General features: G+C 48.1%; 1 protein-coding gene across 1 annotated transcript in view; it reads left to right on the top strand.

Annotated features, from left to right (window-relative positions):
- Positions 1 to 14,218, top strand: part of LOC144767575 (paired box protein Pax-6-like) — a 97,403-nt gene extending 83,185 nt beyond the window's left edge. Inside the window, exons 6-7 of the mRNA XM_078650993.1 lie at positions 9,256 to 9,403; positions 13,343 to 14,218. Of these exons, the coding sequence (XP_078507119.1) occupies positions 9,256 to 9,403; positions 13,343 to 13,428 (234 nt within the window). The 3' untranslated portion in view covers positions 13,429 to 14,218. The remainder of the gene's footprint in view (positions 1 to 9,255; positions 9,404 to 13,342) is intronic.
- The last annotated feature ends 1,089 nt before the right edge of the window (positions 14,219 to 15,307 follow it).

Below are 15,307 nucleotides of genomic sequence, written 5' to 3' on the forward strand. Positions count from 1 at the left end.
AGGCGAGACCATGGACCACGTAAGGGAGCTAGCTAGCTCCTGTACCGATGAGGATCAACCGAAAGCCATAAGGAGACAGATCATTCAAGGGTGTCGAGACAAGGCGCTGAGAGGATCGATACTACGCAAACCAGGGATTTCACTGGAAGACATTCTAATCTTGTCCAGGTCTCATGACCTCTCGAATGTCTGGGCCACCGCTATGGAACAAGCACTACACAGACCCCAAATTAAAGCAGAAACCGTCAAGACTGAGTGGGCAGATGCGGTAAGGACCCAGCAACGTGAACCACCCCAGAAGGGATATCGGAGAGACCCGCCCCGGACGCGGTGTGGATATTGCGGACATGAGCCCCACGCGGCCAAAGACTGCCCAGCCCAGGGCAAGACCTGCTCGAACTGCAGAATTCCAAACCATTTCGCGACAGTATGCCGAAGGAACAATACGTCAAAGAACTTCAAGAAATCACGACCGCCTACCAAAGCCATTCGGCAGCTGTCGTTAGCTGAACCGTCGTCATCGAGGACAGAGAGACACCTACCCACGGTGGATGACGACTCGGAGTCCGAGGATGAAGAGGCCTACATTGTCTCGTTTGCGCGAGCACTCTAACATCGGCGGTGGTGGCCGCAGCCGACGTGTATTGTACAAATGGCGGGAAATGAAGTCAAGGCAATAATCGACACTGGAGCCACGGTGAATGTAATGGGTCTGCAACAGTTCAGAAAGTTACGCCTGCGCCCCCAGGTACTGCCGTCCAAGACGAGGATATTCGCATATGGAGCGGACACACCACTACCACTCAAAGGAAAAATCACAATTCCCATCCAGGCCGACGAGTCGGAGGTGATGGCGACAATCCACATAATCAACCGAGAGGCTGACACTTTGCTAAGTAGTTAAACAAATGGTCTCTGTTTCCAGATACCTAAGAGCCTTGCTAGTTTTTCAGATAACAACCAACACACACTGGGGTCGATTGTGAAAATATGGTATTGTGTACAAAAAAGGGGAGAAATGCTCCTCTTTTAGGTGTCCCCTCACTCACCAGGGTTGCCCCACGGTGACATGCTTCATCATTGGGGCCATCCCAGTCCTCTACGGGCTGGGGCGTGCTGCGACTTGCGAAAGTTACGTAGGAGCACTTTATTAGACTATGTGTGGTGCATGTGTATTTGAGGAGTGGACTATGTGATGTGTGTTAAAAATACCTCCCCAGTAGGTTTACAATAAACTTTATTCTTGCCTCTAGGTGGTAATATTAAAATTGATTAACGACTGGCTATCCAAAAAGGAAGCAGACTTTCTGGACAATAAACACCCAAGGACTCCGTATTTTTATACGATTCCAAAGATCCATAAAAGACTAGTAAAACCACCCGGGAGACCTATCGTCTCTGGGATTGGATCGATTCTAGAGCCGCTGTCTAAGTTTGCAGATGCATTCTTAAGACCGCTGGTACAAAAAACAGAGACATACTTACAAGACACCAAATCAGTTTTGTGCCTCATAAAAGACCTCACCTTTGATCCCTCCACACAGATATTGATTGGACTCGACGTGGAGAGCCTTTATACGAGCTTGCCCCACAGGGAAACACTACAAATTCTGGAGGATATCCTATTTGAGAACGAGTGGGAATACAAAACACCAAGACATGTGGTGTTAGAATGCTGCCGCCTCGCATTGACCGAAAACTTCTTCCTCTTCCAACAAACAATGTATAGACAGACCCATGGAACTAGCATGGGAAGCACATTCGCGCCGAGCGTGGCGGGACTGTATGTCCACTGGCTAGAGAAGAACAGAATCCTGAGCACAGACAACCCCTTCTCCACAAAGATCCAGATGTGGAGACGTTATATTGACGATGTCATCCTCATCTGGAATGGCAGTGAGCAGGATGCAAACTCCTTCCTGGACTGGTTGAACTTACAAGACCCCTTTCTAAAATTCACCTCTACAATGAGTAGAGAACAATTAGTCTTTCTTGACTTAAATATCAAAGCTGAAAGAGGGATACTGACAACCACAACACATTTCAAACCGACGTCGAGGAATTGCTTATTAAGCTTTGAAAGCTTTCACCCGCGACCACTCCGGGAAAATCTGCCCTTTGGACAGTTTCTACGATTAAGGAGAAATTGTTCTGAGAAATGTGATTACGAGGTGCAAGCCAAAGAATTGTGTGCAAAACTATACCAAAGACAATATCCACAAAAGATTGTCTCAAAAGCCAAGAAAAGAGCATCGAATAATAATAGAGATGCACTGCTAGAGTCAAAACCTAGAGAACCACCTACAGATACCTCTGAAAGAAGACCTATCTGCATCACTACCTATACTGTAGCCTCACAGCAAGTAACAAAAATTGTAAAAAAACCTTGGAAAACGTTGAACAGTGGAGGTCTGAACATCACCCAACCAATGTTCAGTCACCGGAAAGGAAAAAACCTGAAAGATTTAGTGGTACATACACGTCCAAGGAATGTGGAAGGTCCGATTCGACGCTTACGTCCGTTGCCATTGGGTCACCACCCGTGTTCCAATTGCAGCGTGTGCCACCTAACCGATACTACCAAACAGGTGACATGTAACACGGGCCTGGTCTGGAATCTGAAATCCTTTTCCAATTGCAATACGTCAGGGGTCGTGTACATGATCACATGTGTGTGCAATCTACACTATATAGGGATGACAACAAGGAAGGTGAACACGAGGATGGTGGAACACCGCAGTAACTTTAGGTGCAAACACTCAAATACGAAAATGACTACACACTTTCTAGAAAAGGGACATACGCCTAATGACATGCGGTGGGTGGTTTTGGAAATCCAACAACCCCATGCTGATATGGAAAAAAAATTACTTGAGAAAGAACAACGTTGGGTGTTCAGACTCCGCTCTCACATAGTGGGACTAAATGATGATATCCCTTGGGGGCAGTTCACCTAAACTTGAAAAACGTTTTCTGAAAAATCAAAACTATACCTGTAACGAAGTAGACCTAACTTAACTAAAAATAGTGTGGTTATAGGCTAATGATGTTTGAAAATTTCATTGAATGAATATACCATCACCAACCCAGTAGTACCTAGAAGTACTGAGGGTGCCTTTTGGCTTTGAGAGACAGGTTAAAGGCTTGTTTAAAAAAACCTGTTGCTCAGGACCTGAGAGTGTACCATCACCTACCCAACAGTACCTATGAGCACAGATGGTCTATTCTGCCTTTTGAGAGTCACTAATACTGGAGCCTCGAGAATTGATTTAAGATACTGTCAATAATCAAAAGGGCAGGAACAATCCATTTACTGATCGTCCAATTACCTTTTTTAAGAAACTTTTGTCAAAAATTATTTTGTAAAAGAAAGGTTTGATAATGTAGTATATACTATCCTGAACACCTAAAATTAAGTCTGGGGCGGAAATATTGCCGTTTAATCCTATTTAAGAGCACTTGTATATACGAGTACGGAAGCGTTACACTAAAGATGGCCGCCACTCGCGAGCCGGGATACAGAACTATACGCTCTAGTTTCCCTATGAGCATAGTCACGGAAGCGTAAGCAAACCATGATCGGGAACTTCCTTTAAAACAGACCTAAAACCCTCGGTCCGATAACATCCGGACCGGAGGGACACAAGTAGGTGCCTAAAAGTAGGAGGTATCCGGTGCACAAGTAAGTTAAATCGGGGAAACGATGGCCATCCACGGGTCAGTTTACTATCGCTAATCGGCCCGGGGCTCTGCTATTTACAAAATCCGTTTTTCTCTCACCAGAGCTGCTAGGATACCGAACCCCTCCGAATCCATGGGGCCCAGTTAGGTCTCAGGAAATGTATGTATGAGTGTGTATGACAGATGAATGTTTGGGTGTGTCACAAAGAGAGGTGTTTTTATCACGTTACGATGCACGAAATGAAACACGTTTTTGTGCATGGATATAACCACGGTCAAATGTCCGTTTATAAACCACAGGAAATCATCACATTTTCTTCGTGTAAACTATGTGTGATTAGATTTGGGGTAATTCACCCCGTGACTTTTCAAGTTGTCTTTTATTTTTCAGGAGCCACGTGTTTTTGGAACAAATACGTAGGTATCATTGCATGCACTTAATATAGTTTGCTGCAGTCTAATTTTAACTTTAAAATTCAAAACTTATTCATCAATATCTCATTGAAGAGTTAAGGAGTGGCGAACACAGGGCTGGTCCCTGTGTAGTCCCGAAGAAGTGCTTGGGGTATGCACGAAACATGTCGACGATAGGAGTTGATAGGTACATCTGGACACATTACGTTTAGGGCAGCCTATCTTTCCACCCCGTTTTTAATATTACCACCTAGAGGCAAGAATAAAGTTTATTGTAAACCTACTGGGGAGGTATTTTTAACACACATCACATAGTCCACTCCTCAAATACACATGCACCACACATAGTCTAATAAAGTGCTCCTACGTAACTTTCGCAAGTCGCAGCACGCCCCAGCCCGTAGAGGACTGGGATGGCCCCAATGATGAAGCATGTCACCGTGGGGCAACCCTGGTGAGTGAGGGACACCTAAAAGAGGAGCATTTCTCCCCTTTTTTGTACACAATACCATATTTTCACAATCGACCCCAGTGTGTGTTGGTTGTTATCTGAATAAACTAGCAAGGCTCTTAGGTATCTGGAAACAGAGACCATTTGTTTAACTTAGTATTTGGAGGGCGAGCCTAGCTACAATTCCTCTAACTCCCTTCCTTTTTTGTTGACTTTGCTAAGTAGTCACACAGCTGAAGACCTGAAACTAATAGCGTTTGCTAATCGCATCAGAGCGCACCAGATAGATGAGCTACTCGGACGATTCCCGAACTGTTCTGAGGCTTGGGCTGCATAAAATGTGAACCAATCAAATTACACATCGATAGGTCTGTCACTCCCACCGCCCTGCGACACCGTCGGATACCTTTTCACCTACGTTCGCTGGTGGAGAAAGCACTTGAAAAGCTGGAAAGTTTGGGCGTCATAGAAAAGGTCACGGGACCCACCCCGTGGGTATCACCGATGGTTATTGTGGAAAAGCCTAAGCAACCGGGTGAAATCCGCCTGTGTATCGACATGCGGTTACCAAATGCTGCGATCCGGAGGGAGAGACACCTGACCCCCACTATGGACGATATCATTGCTGATGTGAATGGGTCAAAGTGGTTTTCGAAAATTGATTTAAATGCCGGATACCATCAACTACCATTAGCAGAGGAGAGCCGCTTCATCACCACTTTTAGCACTCATCTTGGCCTATGACGGTACAAGCGTCTGAACTTCGGCATCTCCTCGGTGGCGGAGGTGTTCCAAAACACCATTCGAGAACTCCTGTCTGGGCTGCCTGGGGTAATAAATGTCAGTGATGACATCCTGATACATTCCGCCACCGCATCGGAACATCACAAACATCTCCGGGATGTCTTGAAGAGACTGAGTGCCTATGGAGCAACACTTCACAAGGAAAAGTGTCAATTTTTCCAGCCCTCCATTGAATTCTTCGGAAACATTTTCAATCAGGAGGGTATCCAGGTAGACCCAAGAAAGTCCAAGGCCATCAAAGACGCCCTAGCGCCAAAATCTCCGACGGAGATAAGAAGTTTTCTCGGGATGGCCACTTACTGTGGCCGATTTATACCGGGCCTAGCCACTAGGAGTGAACCCCTACGAGAGCTGACCAAGGCAGATGCTATCTGGCAGTGGGGTCCAAAGGAAGACGAAGCATTCCAGGGAATCAAGGATGCTCTCCTGGAGAAAGCCACCCTTTCATACTTTGATCCCACAAAACGTACGGAGGTGATAGTGGACGCCAGCCCGGTGGGCCTTGGTGCGGTGTTGACCCAAGAACATGAACCCGGCCAGTGGACAGCGCTAGCATTCGCCAGTAAAGCCCTCACCCCAACCGAAACCAGGTATGCCCAGATCGAGAGGGAGGCCCTAGCCATCAAGTGGGCCTGTGGCCACTTCCACCTATACTTGCGAGGACATTCCTTTGTCATGGTCACTGACCACCAACCGCTGGTACCCCTCTTCAAGGGGACGGCGCCACACCTGCCACCTCGCATAGAACGATGGGTGATCCAACTCCAACCATATGAGATGGAAGTGGTATATCGGCCGGGGGCCAAAAACCCTGCAGACTTCTTATCGCGACATCCGTCCCTACCAGAACCAGAGTCAGTGGACGGCGATTGTGAGGAATACGCCCAATGAGTGGCACTCACGTCCTGCCCCCAAAGCATGACAATAGAGGAAGTGAAAGAAGCAGCCGCCACCGACAACATCTATCTGAGATCGCTGCAGGCGGTTCAAGAAGGTTCGTGGGCTGACTACCTCCGCCCCCCCAACTCCTGGTCAGCGGTAGATAAAGAGTCTCTCACGAAGATGTGGCAGATCCGGAATGAATTAAGCGCTACCGAAGAAGGGGTGTTGTTGAGAGGATCACGCCTGGTCATTCCCCAGAGCCTGAGACACAGAGCAGTGCAACTTGCCCATGGAGGCCACCAGGGCACGACGAAGATGAAGACACGCATGAGGGAAAAGGTATGGTTCCCGGAGCTGGAGAGCATGGTGGAGGAATATGTGAGGAAATGCATGGCCTGTCAGCTGACCAGTGGCCCTGAAAGACCATTGCCTGTGATCACTGAAGAAGCATGCACTTCTCCCTGGACCAAGGTTAGCATAGACTTTGGGAGTTTTCCAGGGGAGGGACACACCCTAGTGGCCATCGACTCCTACTCAAAATATCCACTAGTGGAGAAGGTGGTTTCAACCGCATTTACACACGTGGGGCCAGCACTAGAAAAGATTTTCTCCATGTTCGGGTATCCATCAGAGATACGGAGTGACAATGGACCACCCTTCCAAGGGGCTGAGTTTGCTACGTTCCTTCGACAAAGGGGAATCCAGCACCGCCGCATCACGCCTCAGTGGCCCCAGGCAAATGGTGACGTTGAAAGATTCATGCGGACCCTGAATAAAGTATTCCGGATAGCAGTGGTAGAATAGGCTGACCCAGAGCAGAGGCTACACGAATTCCTACGGGAGTACAGGAGCACTCCCCACTGCACCACCCAACGCAGCCCATGGACCCTCATGTTTCAAGGACCACGAAGAGACCTTCTTCCCAGTGCCCCGGGGTGGACACCGCCCCCAGTCGCCACTGGTGAAGCTCAGGAACGAAGGCGCCAAGGGAACCAACGAGCTAGCCGTCGCAGAAAAGCCACCCCCAGAAGAGTAAGCCCGGGGACCCGGGTAATCATTCGGAACAGACGTCCAGGGGAAAAATTTCAAACTCGATATGAGCCGGGCACCTGGACGATTACATCTACAAGGGGCACCATGGTCACAGCACAGAAAGGAGAGGAGGAAGTGTCAAGGAATGCCTCCTGGTTCAAGGCCATTCCGCCAAGGGACAGACAAAACTCAGAAGAAGATGAAGGGGTAACCGACTCAAACGTGATGACAACTCCCGAGGAAGAAGATAACACACTGATGAGGAGCCAAGCAGAAGGACGCGATTTGGCGTTGGTGCCTCCGACACCGCCTTTCACGACCAGGAATGTTTGCCAAGGTGCCGAAGGTGGTAGGGCTAACTCCCAGCGTTACAGCTTACGACCCAACCCACCACCAAGTCAGAGACTAAGAGACTATGCCTGTCTGCTGAGACCCTGAAGCTGTTACCAAGGGACATGCAAGTACCTGGGCATTTTGTTTTCAAATGTTTGCATTACGAGACTGTCGTGTTCATTTAAAATATATAGTTGGATAGGGATGTAATGTCCGCAGCGGTCTAGTCTCTGCACGCACACACGCATCCCCACATCCGCAGGCCAGGCGTGGCCTGCGGGGTTGAATAAAAGGATGACGTCCGCTCGTGGACGTCACTTCCGACTAGCACACTGTGTCGGTGTGGTTTGCTGGCTGGCGCGCAACCTGCCCCCGCGCTGCGCCACAGGCCAGAACAAGGCCCGAGTCACCTTACCAGCGCGGGGCACAACACTCACCAGATGCTGAATCTCTGGGTCCCTTTTCTATGACACATCATCATTATGAGGAGGGACGCCTTCCAGAACCCCAGTCCAAATCCGGCACGAACCGCGTATTAAGCGCACCCGCTGAGAACAACTTATTTATTTATTCCATCTAAGTTAAGAGCTGGCTCCATCTAGCGCTACAACAAGGAGGGACGACTTTGAGATCCCCGATCGAACTCTGACATATGTTACTAACTAAGCGCAACAGCCGACCATCACTTATCGTCTTAGCTGACCTCACACGTAGGACCTAATTACTGTATACTATGCAGTTCTATAAACAAGGGGACAACTGTTAGTTTCGTGTGGCGCCCTCCTGTTGTTCCCCCAATTGGATATAAACATCGATGCCATCACATCAGGTTGTACAAACATCTTACTGAGGTGGTTGAAGACCTATATGATTTTATTAATATCGCGGACCCAACGAGAATAAAAAATATTCATTATATGCTAAGCGTTCCCCATCGCACTTACTGGACTCGATTCGTCTACTTCTTGCTTATGAAGCGCAGACATAAGAGATAACATTACCTCTATAAGGGTATTCTTCATAACCCTAGAGGGCACTGAAAACAATTACCTATTAGTTGCATTACCTAACCAGAATATCCACCATAGAAGAGAGTTGCGCCCACCTTCTTTTTGTTATGTACATGTCTTATTGCAAATGACGGACTCCTGAAGAAGGCAAATGCCGAAACGCGCGTAGAGACTCCACCCACCGCTTTGCTTACTCCAATAGCCCTGTGTACCATCACTGTCATTTGAATATTTGGTTTCTTTTGCTGTTTTTTATTAGTTTTTTATTAATTTTTTCATTCATGTGTCTTTATTGATTAGCTGTTTTTTTGCACAACTGTTATATTCACATATGTCTGTCAGTTTATATCAATATGAATAGAGAAATATGAAATATGTATCAAATCACAAGAAATTGATCAAAATAAAACAAAAATATATTTTTACATAATTATTATAGTTATCACCTTTTTGTATGCATGATTGGATCTAGTCACTTGTCATAGTAGTTTCCTAGTTTGGTTTTGGCTCATTTAATCAGCTCACTATTAGGTACGTTACCAATATAATCCCTTTTCTATGTCCCCTGTGTTTAGGTCTCTGGATGGCGCCATGTTGGCCTGACTCATTGCGCATGTATCTTGCTGACACTCTTTTCTCTCTCCGCAGCCCGTGTGCAGCCAGGCCTCGTCCTACTCCTGCATGGTTCCCTCCAGCCCCTCCGTGAGTGTGCGGAGCTACGAAGCATACACCCCTCCCCAGCTGCAGCCGCACCTGGGCCCCCCTGGCCTCAGTGTCAGTGCAGCTGTGTCCACAGGTGAGCCTCTTCCGTTCTAGCACATTTCTGCTGTAACACACTCAGGGCTCACAAGCCCGGTGTCTGTGTGAAGGAATTACAAGTCAGTTTACTGTCCGCAGGGCCATCCCAATTTACAGATACGTCTCTTCAGACATAATGGGCCCTATTCTATTCACAAAGGTAAACTTACACTTTAACGTAAGTTTACTACTTTTCGTTATTCACAAAGGTAAACTTAGAACAAAAGTCTAACTTTACTACTTTTCGGTATTCGCAAAGGCAAGTTACTACTACTAAAGTTAGACTTTTGGTCATAGTTTACCTTTGTGAATACCAAAAAGTAGTAAAGTTAGACTTTTGGTCTAAGTTTACCTTTGTGAATACCGAAAAGGAGTAAAGTTAGACTTTTGTTCTAAGTTTACCTTAGTGAATACCAAGAAGTAGTAAACTTACACAAAAGTGTAAATTTACCTTTGTTAATCGGGCACAGTATGCGCAAAAAACAACCTTAAATATCTAAACATCTTTCTTCACGATACACACAAATAAACAGACCAGAAAGGTAAATCATTAATTCAGTTGGAATTTACAAGGTTTCCTGGTGAAGGGAGGGATCAGGCGCTGTCCCTCTCTGGGCCTATGTATGTCCGGCTGTGGAGCACTTGGGCACTAAGATTTCGCCAAGGTAGAGGTGTGCTGCGCATATTCAGCCAGAAGAGAGAAATCAAGCTCCCTGGAGACAGCAGCCTGGGGGACAGATGGATCTTGAAGGAGGGACTGTGTGCTCCAACAGCACTAAAAAGTATGGAAGAATTGTTTGGAGGCACTTGTTTCAATTTCTGATTGACTGAGATGTGCCTGCTGATTGGACAAATGTTGTTGGGTGGTATCATATATGTTTGCATTCTGTTATCTTGAAACTGTAGGAGAAGCAGGGAGTCCCCCTTTTTGTGCTGTGGTCGGATGAGGTTGACAGGGCCGTAAGGCTTTCGTGAAGTACATCTATCTGGATGTTCATAAAGGGCGGACTCGTCTTTGCTGGCTTTGGTTGATCACGATGAGTCATGTTAACGGCAATAATGCTGTAGTAAGTTCAGTCATCATACTGTGGTGCTTGGTGGTGAGAGTAGTCACGGAAGTGCGGATAGGTTCCTAGGTGTTCCCTTCGATTTGAGCTGCCAGCATGATGACCCGGGCAATATTGGCAGTGGTAAGCAGTTTTCATGGTCTTGGTTGATAAATCACATCGGAGGTTGCAGTTGCATTGGAAGATTTTATTCAAGTAACTAGTTGTGGATGTCATGATGAGAGGTGGGTAAGTTTGAGTGATGTTTCAGCATCAAGTCCATGTTGTTTGATGGGTGACTGCAGTCAATGCGCAGAATGTTGTAGTCTTGCTGAACCAGTACGTCGAGGGTATGGAAGGCTGTCGGTGATCAATAAAGGTGGCTTCCAGATTATTAGAGCTGACAATGTTGACTGCATTATTAAATATTATGTGAAGTGTGATCTGGGTGTGAGTGGTGATCAGTGAGATGTTGTGGTTGCTTTGGTTGTAGGCACATGGGTGTCAAGCAGGGTTATTTTGTATGTGGTAGATGCTGGAGATATAGTGGGTGTGGTAGAGAGGGTGCACCTGGTGAGGTATCTTGCTAAGCTGTACAGGGTGTGTGACGCAGGTGTTCGAGTCCATAGGGCCTTACCAGGCTGTAACACACCTAATGGTCTTTTGCTTCAAACACTCCTGCAAGCAATCGTAGCTCACATGACTCGCGGGTAGGGGGGGGAGGGGCGGGTGTCATGTTTTCACGCGGGGGCGGGGGGGGAACCGAATTTAAAAATAAAACAATAAAACTTACCTTACTGGGTCACACGCCGCCTCCGCTCCTGGCCGGGTACGGCAGCACTGCTGGAACAGGAACAATCTAAGGCAGCCTCCCTCCTCCCCTAAGCTAATCACAACGCTGCAATGGCAGCGTTGTGATTGGTGCGGACAGCACCCAGCCGGGCACCTGTAGGGAGGCCATTTTCTCTATGTAGGCTGCATGCAGCCTACATAAAGAAAATGTAGAGTGCAAATGACTGGTTTGGTCGGCCCCAGAGGGCCGACCAAACATTCAAGGCCGACAACAGTGGGCAAGCCACTCCTCCCCGACCCGCCCGCCCCCAACTAGGCATACCGTTCTGCTATCTTGCAGAGCGAGAAGCAGAAACATAAAATGGTATTTAAAATACCATATTATGTTTCTGCTTCTCCCTCTGTGAGAAAGCAGTGGTCCGACGCTCCTTCGCCCTAATGGAGGAGCTGCCCCTGCCGGCAAGTATGCCAGGTTGGACTAGTTTGATAATAGGTCACATGGCCCTAGTTGTAATGACGGTGTCTGGGGTGCTCACAGGCCTTGCACCTGAAGAAGGCCTTGTGGCAGATCAGGTTCCTACTCAGGTTGGCTGGCTGGACTCCAGACCGACTAGGTCACGTGCCCGTGGCTGCAGTCATGGCGTCTGTGTCGCGGACCGGAGCAGCAGAGTAGTTTCTGGCCCGAGAGAGAACCTGCGCCTGCACCTGCCTGCCACCTCCGGGGCTGGACGCTGGTTGGACGGGTGCTCTTATCTGTGCTTGGGCTGAGATCCGGATGGACTCGGTCCACTTCAAGGGCTGCTGTGATAGTAATTGCTGTTCATACACACCCCTGCCACGCACAGCCTCATGCTGCTGTATCAGAGGTCTAAAGGACAGCACTGTGTTGTGTAAGTTAGGCACATTTGATCATTTGAATGAAATGCCTTGGAGGAAAAACTGTGCGTTGGGCAGACACCGAGATACCTTTGTTTAAATAATAATAATCCTTCTCATTATATTCTATTTTGTTATTATTATTTAAATAAGATATCTCTATGTCTGCTTCTGCTAAATAATAACATGAAAATAATTAGTAATAGTACATTATTCTGTTATTCTAATAATAATTATTATTATTATTATTTAAACAATAAGGTATCTCGGTGCCTGCACAACTCTTTAAACTTCCCTTCCGATTTTCCCTCAAGGCACTTCATTCTAATAATAATGATATTAATCTTCATCATCCTATTAATATTAATAGCTATTAATATGCGGGTGATGATTATTATTTTTATCATCCTGATCGTTCCAGATGAACCTACAAGGTGTAAAACGGTCTCTTTCATCTAAAAGGACTCTTTTTACCAATGCACGTGGTATAAAAGAGTAACAGGCAGTGGCGGCTCCTCCGCTATGGCGGAGGAACGTCGGCCCCGCGCCAGCGGCAGCTTCAAAACTTGGAAAAGAAAACCATAATAAACTATGTTTATTATTGTTTTATTTTGATCCTACAGTGCAGTCTTGGGGGCGGGTCCAGGGGATAACTGGCATTGAGGAGGAGTGGTGGGCACTGTTATGAGTGTGCATGGCCTCTTGGCCGGCCATCTCGGGTCGGCCAAACCTGTATGCGCACTGTAGGTATCTCCAAACCAGCTGCGTTGCCGGGTTGGAGACAGCAGGCACAGGCTCTCAGTCTCCCTGGGAGCACAAATCAAGAGCAGTCAGGCCAATCCTGACGCTGCTCTCATGCTGTGAAAGCAGCATCAGGATTGGCCGCAGGGCAGTCTGGGAGCCTGTGCCTGCAGTGGAGCCAGAAGATCGGCGATGCAGCGGGATTTAAGTATGGTTTTTTTAAACATTGTTTTTGTTTTATCCCCCCCTCCACGCCACTTTGCCCCGCCACCAGCCGCAACTGCTAACAGGGGTTTTCACACCTCTAAAGAGTGCTCTGTAGCAGAGCCACTTCCAGAACTGACTCTGCCCGAGCCCAACCTACCTTAAGGATTGATTCTGATGTTGACCGGTCTGCGCTGCTTTGCTTTCTCCACTCCAGGCATGCTAAACACCCTCTCCTTATTCACGACTTCTCCCTCTCTCTTCTCCCTTTCCTACAGGTCTCATTTCCCCCGGAGTCTCTGTTCCTGTCCAGGTCCCTGGAGCTGAACCCGACCTGACCCAGTACTGGTCCAGGCTGCAGTAACTGCAAGGAGCATCCGAGGAGCAAGGGCTGGTGGGACTAAGGCACAGCATCCACTGAAAACCTACAGAAGATCCGAGCATCAGAGAGGGTCTCTGGCAGTATGTCTCAATAGCTTTCCTAAGAAGGAGGCCCCTGAACAGTAAAGGAAAGACAAAAGAGTGAACCGGAACCCATAAAAAACACAGACGACCTCCTGTTAGCAGCCACAGTCTGCCTGTGTCCTACCTCCAGTCGGAGCATCTACCCAAGCCCCGCCTTTCGCCCTTGGACCTACTTATGCTCTGCCTACTGCCCTAGTATCTGCCCAAGCCCAATGCACATCAATGGTGCCATCCAAGTCTAGCCTGAAGCTTTAGTATCTACTCATGCCCAGCCTGTGCCAGTCGTACCATACATCTTTCAGTCTGAAGCCGTGGCACTTGCTCATGCCCAGGCTCCATCAGTTGTACCTCACCACTTGCTGTCTGTAGTCCTGGGACCTGCTCATGTCTTGAGGACACCAGTCATACTATCCCAGTTTCACACTCCACCAGGTTCTGCCACCCTCCCTTACCACTAGAACCTCCTCCATTACCACTAGAACCTCCTCCCTTACCACTAGAACCTCCTCCCTTACCACTAGAGCCTGCTCATGTCCAATCGGCAGTCACGGTAACTGCTTGAGCCCAGTGTAAAGTCACAGAACCCAACAGTTCCCTGTCCAAAGCCGTGGTACCATCCCCTCTCTAATGTACCAAGGTATCTGCTTCATTGCAGTCCACAGCCATGATAACTGATAACACCTGTTCCAGCATGCATCTGTGCTTTACCTACCCAGAGAGCAGCATCATGCTAAGACCTCCCGTATCCACTGTACCTGCGGATCCTGCCTGCTGCCGCAGTACCTGCCCATGGCCAGTCTGCAGCCATGGCTCCTGCCAGGGGTCAGTCGGCATGTCCAGTCTTATCCGCTCAAGGCCTGTCTGCAGCAAGGGTACCTGGCAGCGGTCAGTGGGTATGTCCGGTTTCCAAACATCTTATCCTCTTGAGACCTGTTTGCAGCCATGGACATGTCAGTGCCTGGTCGACTGTGTGGTACTTGCCAGGGCCCAAAATACACCTGTGGCTCCTTGTAGTGCGATGTCTGCAGCTGCGGAACTGACCAGGTTCTGTTTGTATGTGGCCGTGCTCACTTGGCAGTTTTGGTATGTGGATATGACCAGCCTGTGGTCATACTACATGCTCGTGGTCACTCTGTGGTCCTGGTTGAGCACGGTCTCCGGGCGTGGTTGCTGCTCATGTTCAGCCTACAACTGTGGTACCTTGTGTCTGAAACTTTGATTCTATTCCCATCCCTGCCGCATGGACTGCCTGGAGCTGCTGTGTCTGCTTGCATCCAGTATGCAACCATGTTACATTGGGCTCAGTTTAGTTCACAGTCAGCACTTGTGTTAGGCCTGAAGCTATGGTACCAGTTCATCCCCAGTCAGCCGTGGCAACAACCCATGAATCTACAGACATGCACCATTTCAGATCCAGCTTGCAGTTAAGAGATCAGCCCATATCTTGTCCACTCTGCAGGCATTTAAATCCATGTGTCTATCTTCAGCTCTAACTGCCTTCTGTGTCTAGTCTTCAGCAGTGGCGACTACATGTGTGCAGTGCACAACCATGTAATGTAATGTATGTGTCTTGTAAAGCGCACTGCTGCCCTGAGGCGTCGTGGCGCTGTAGACCGCTAAGGGGAAACGTCCTGGCTATCCCAGTGAGATGGTCCCTACTGGGTATCTCCAAGGTGAAACCAGGCATCCCCGGCGAATGTGGGGGGCCATTGTAGAGATGAGGCAAGCTAATGCCCAGAGTTGCCGAGTGTGATCCCTGGTTAGAGTAGGCACCGAGG

The sequence above is a fragment of the Lissotriton helveticus genome, chromosome 7 (assembly GCF_964261635.1).
Source record: "Lissotriton helveticus chromosome 7, aLisHel1.1, whole genome shotgun sequence".
Lineage (NCBI taxonomy): Eukaryota > Metazoa > Chordata > Amphibia > Caudata > Salamandridae > Lissotriton > Lissotriton helveticus.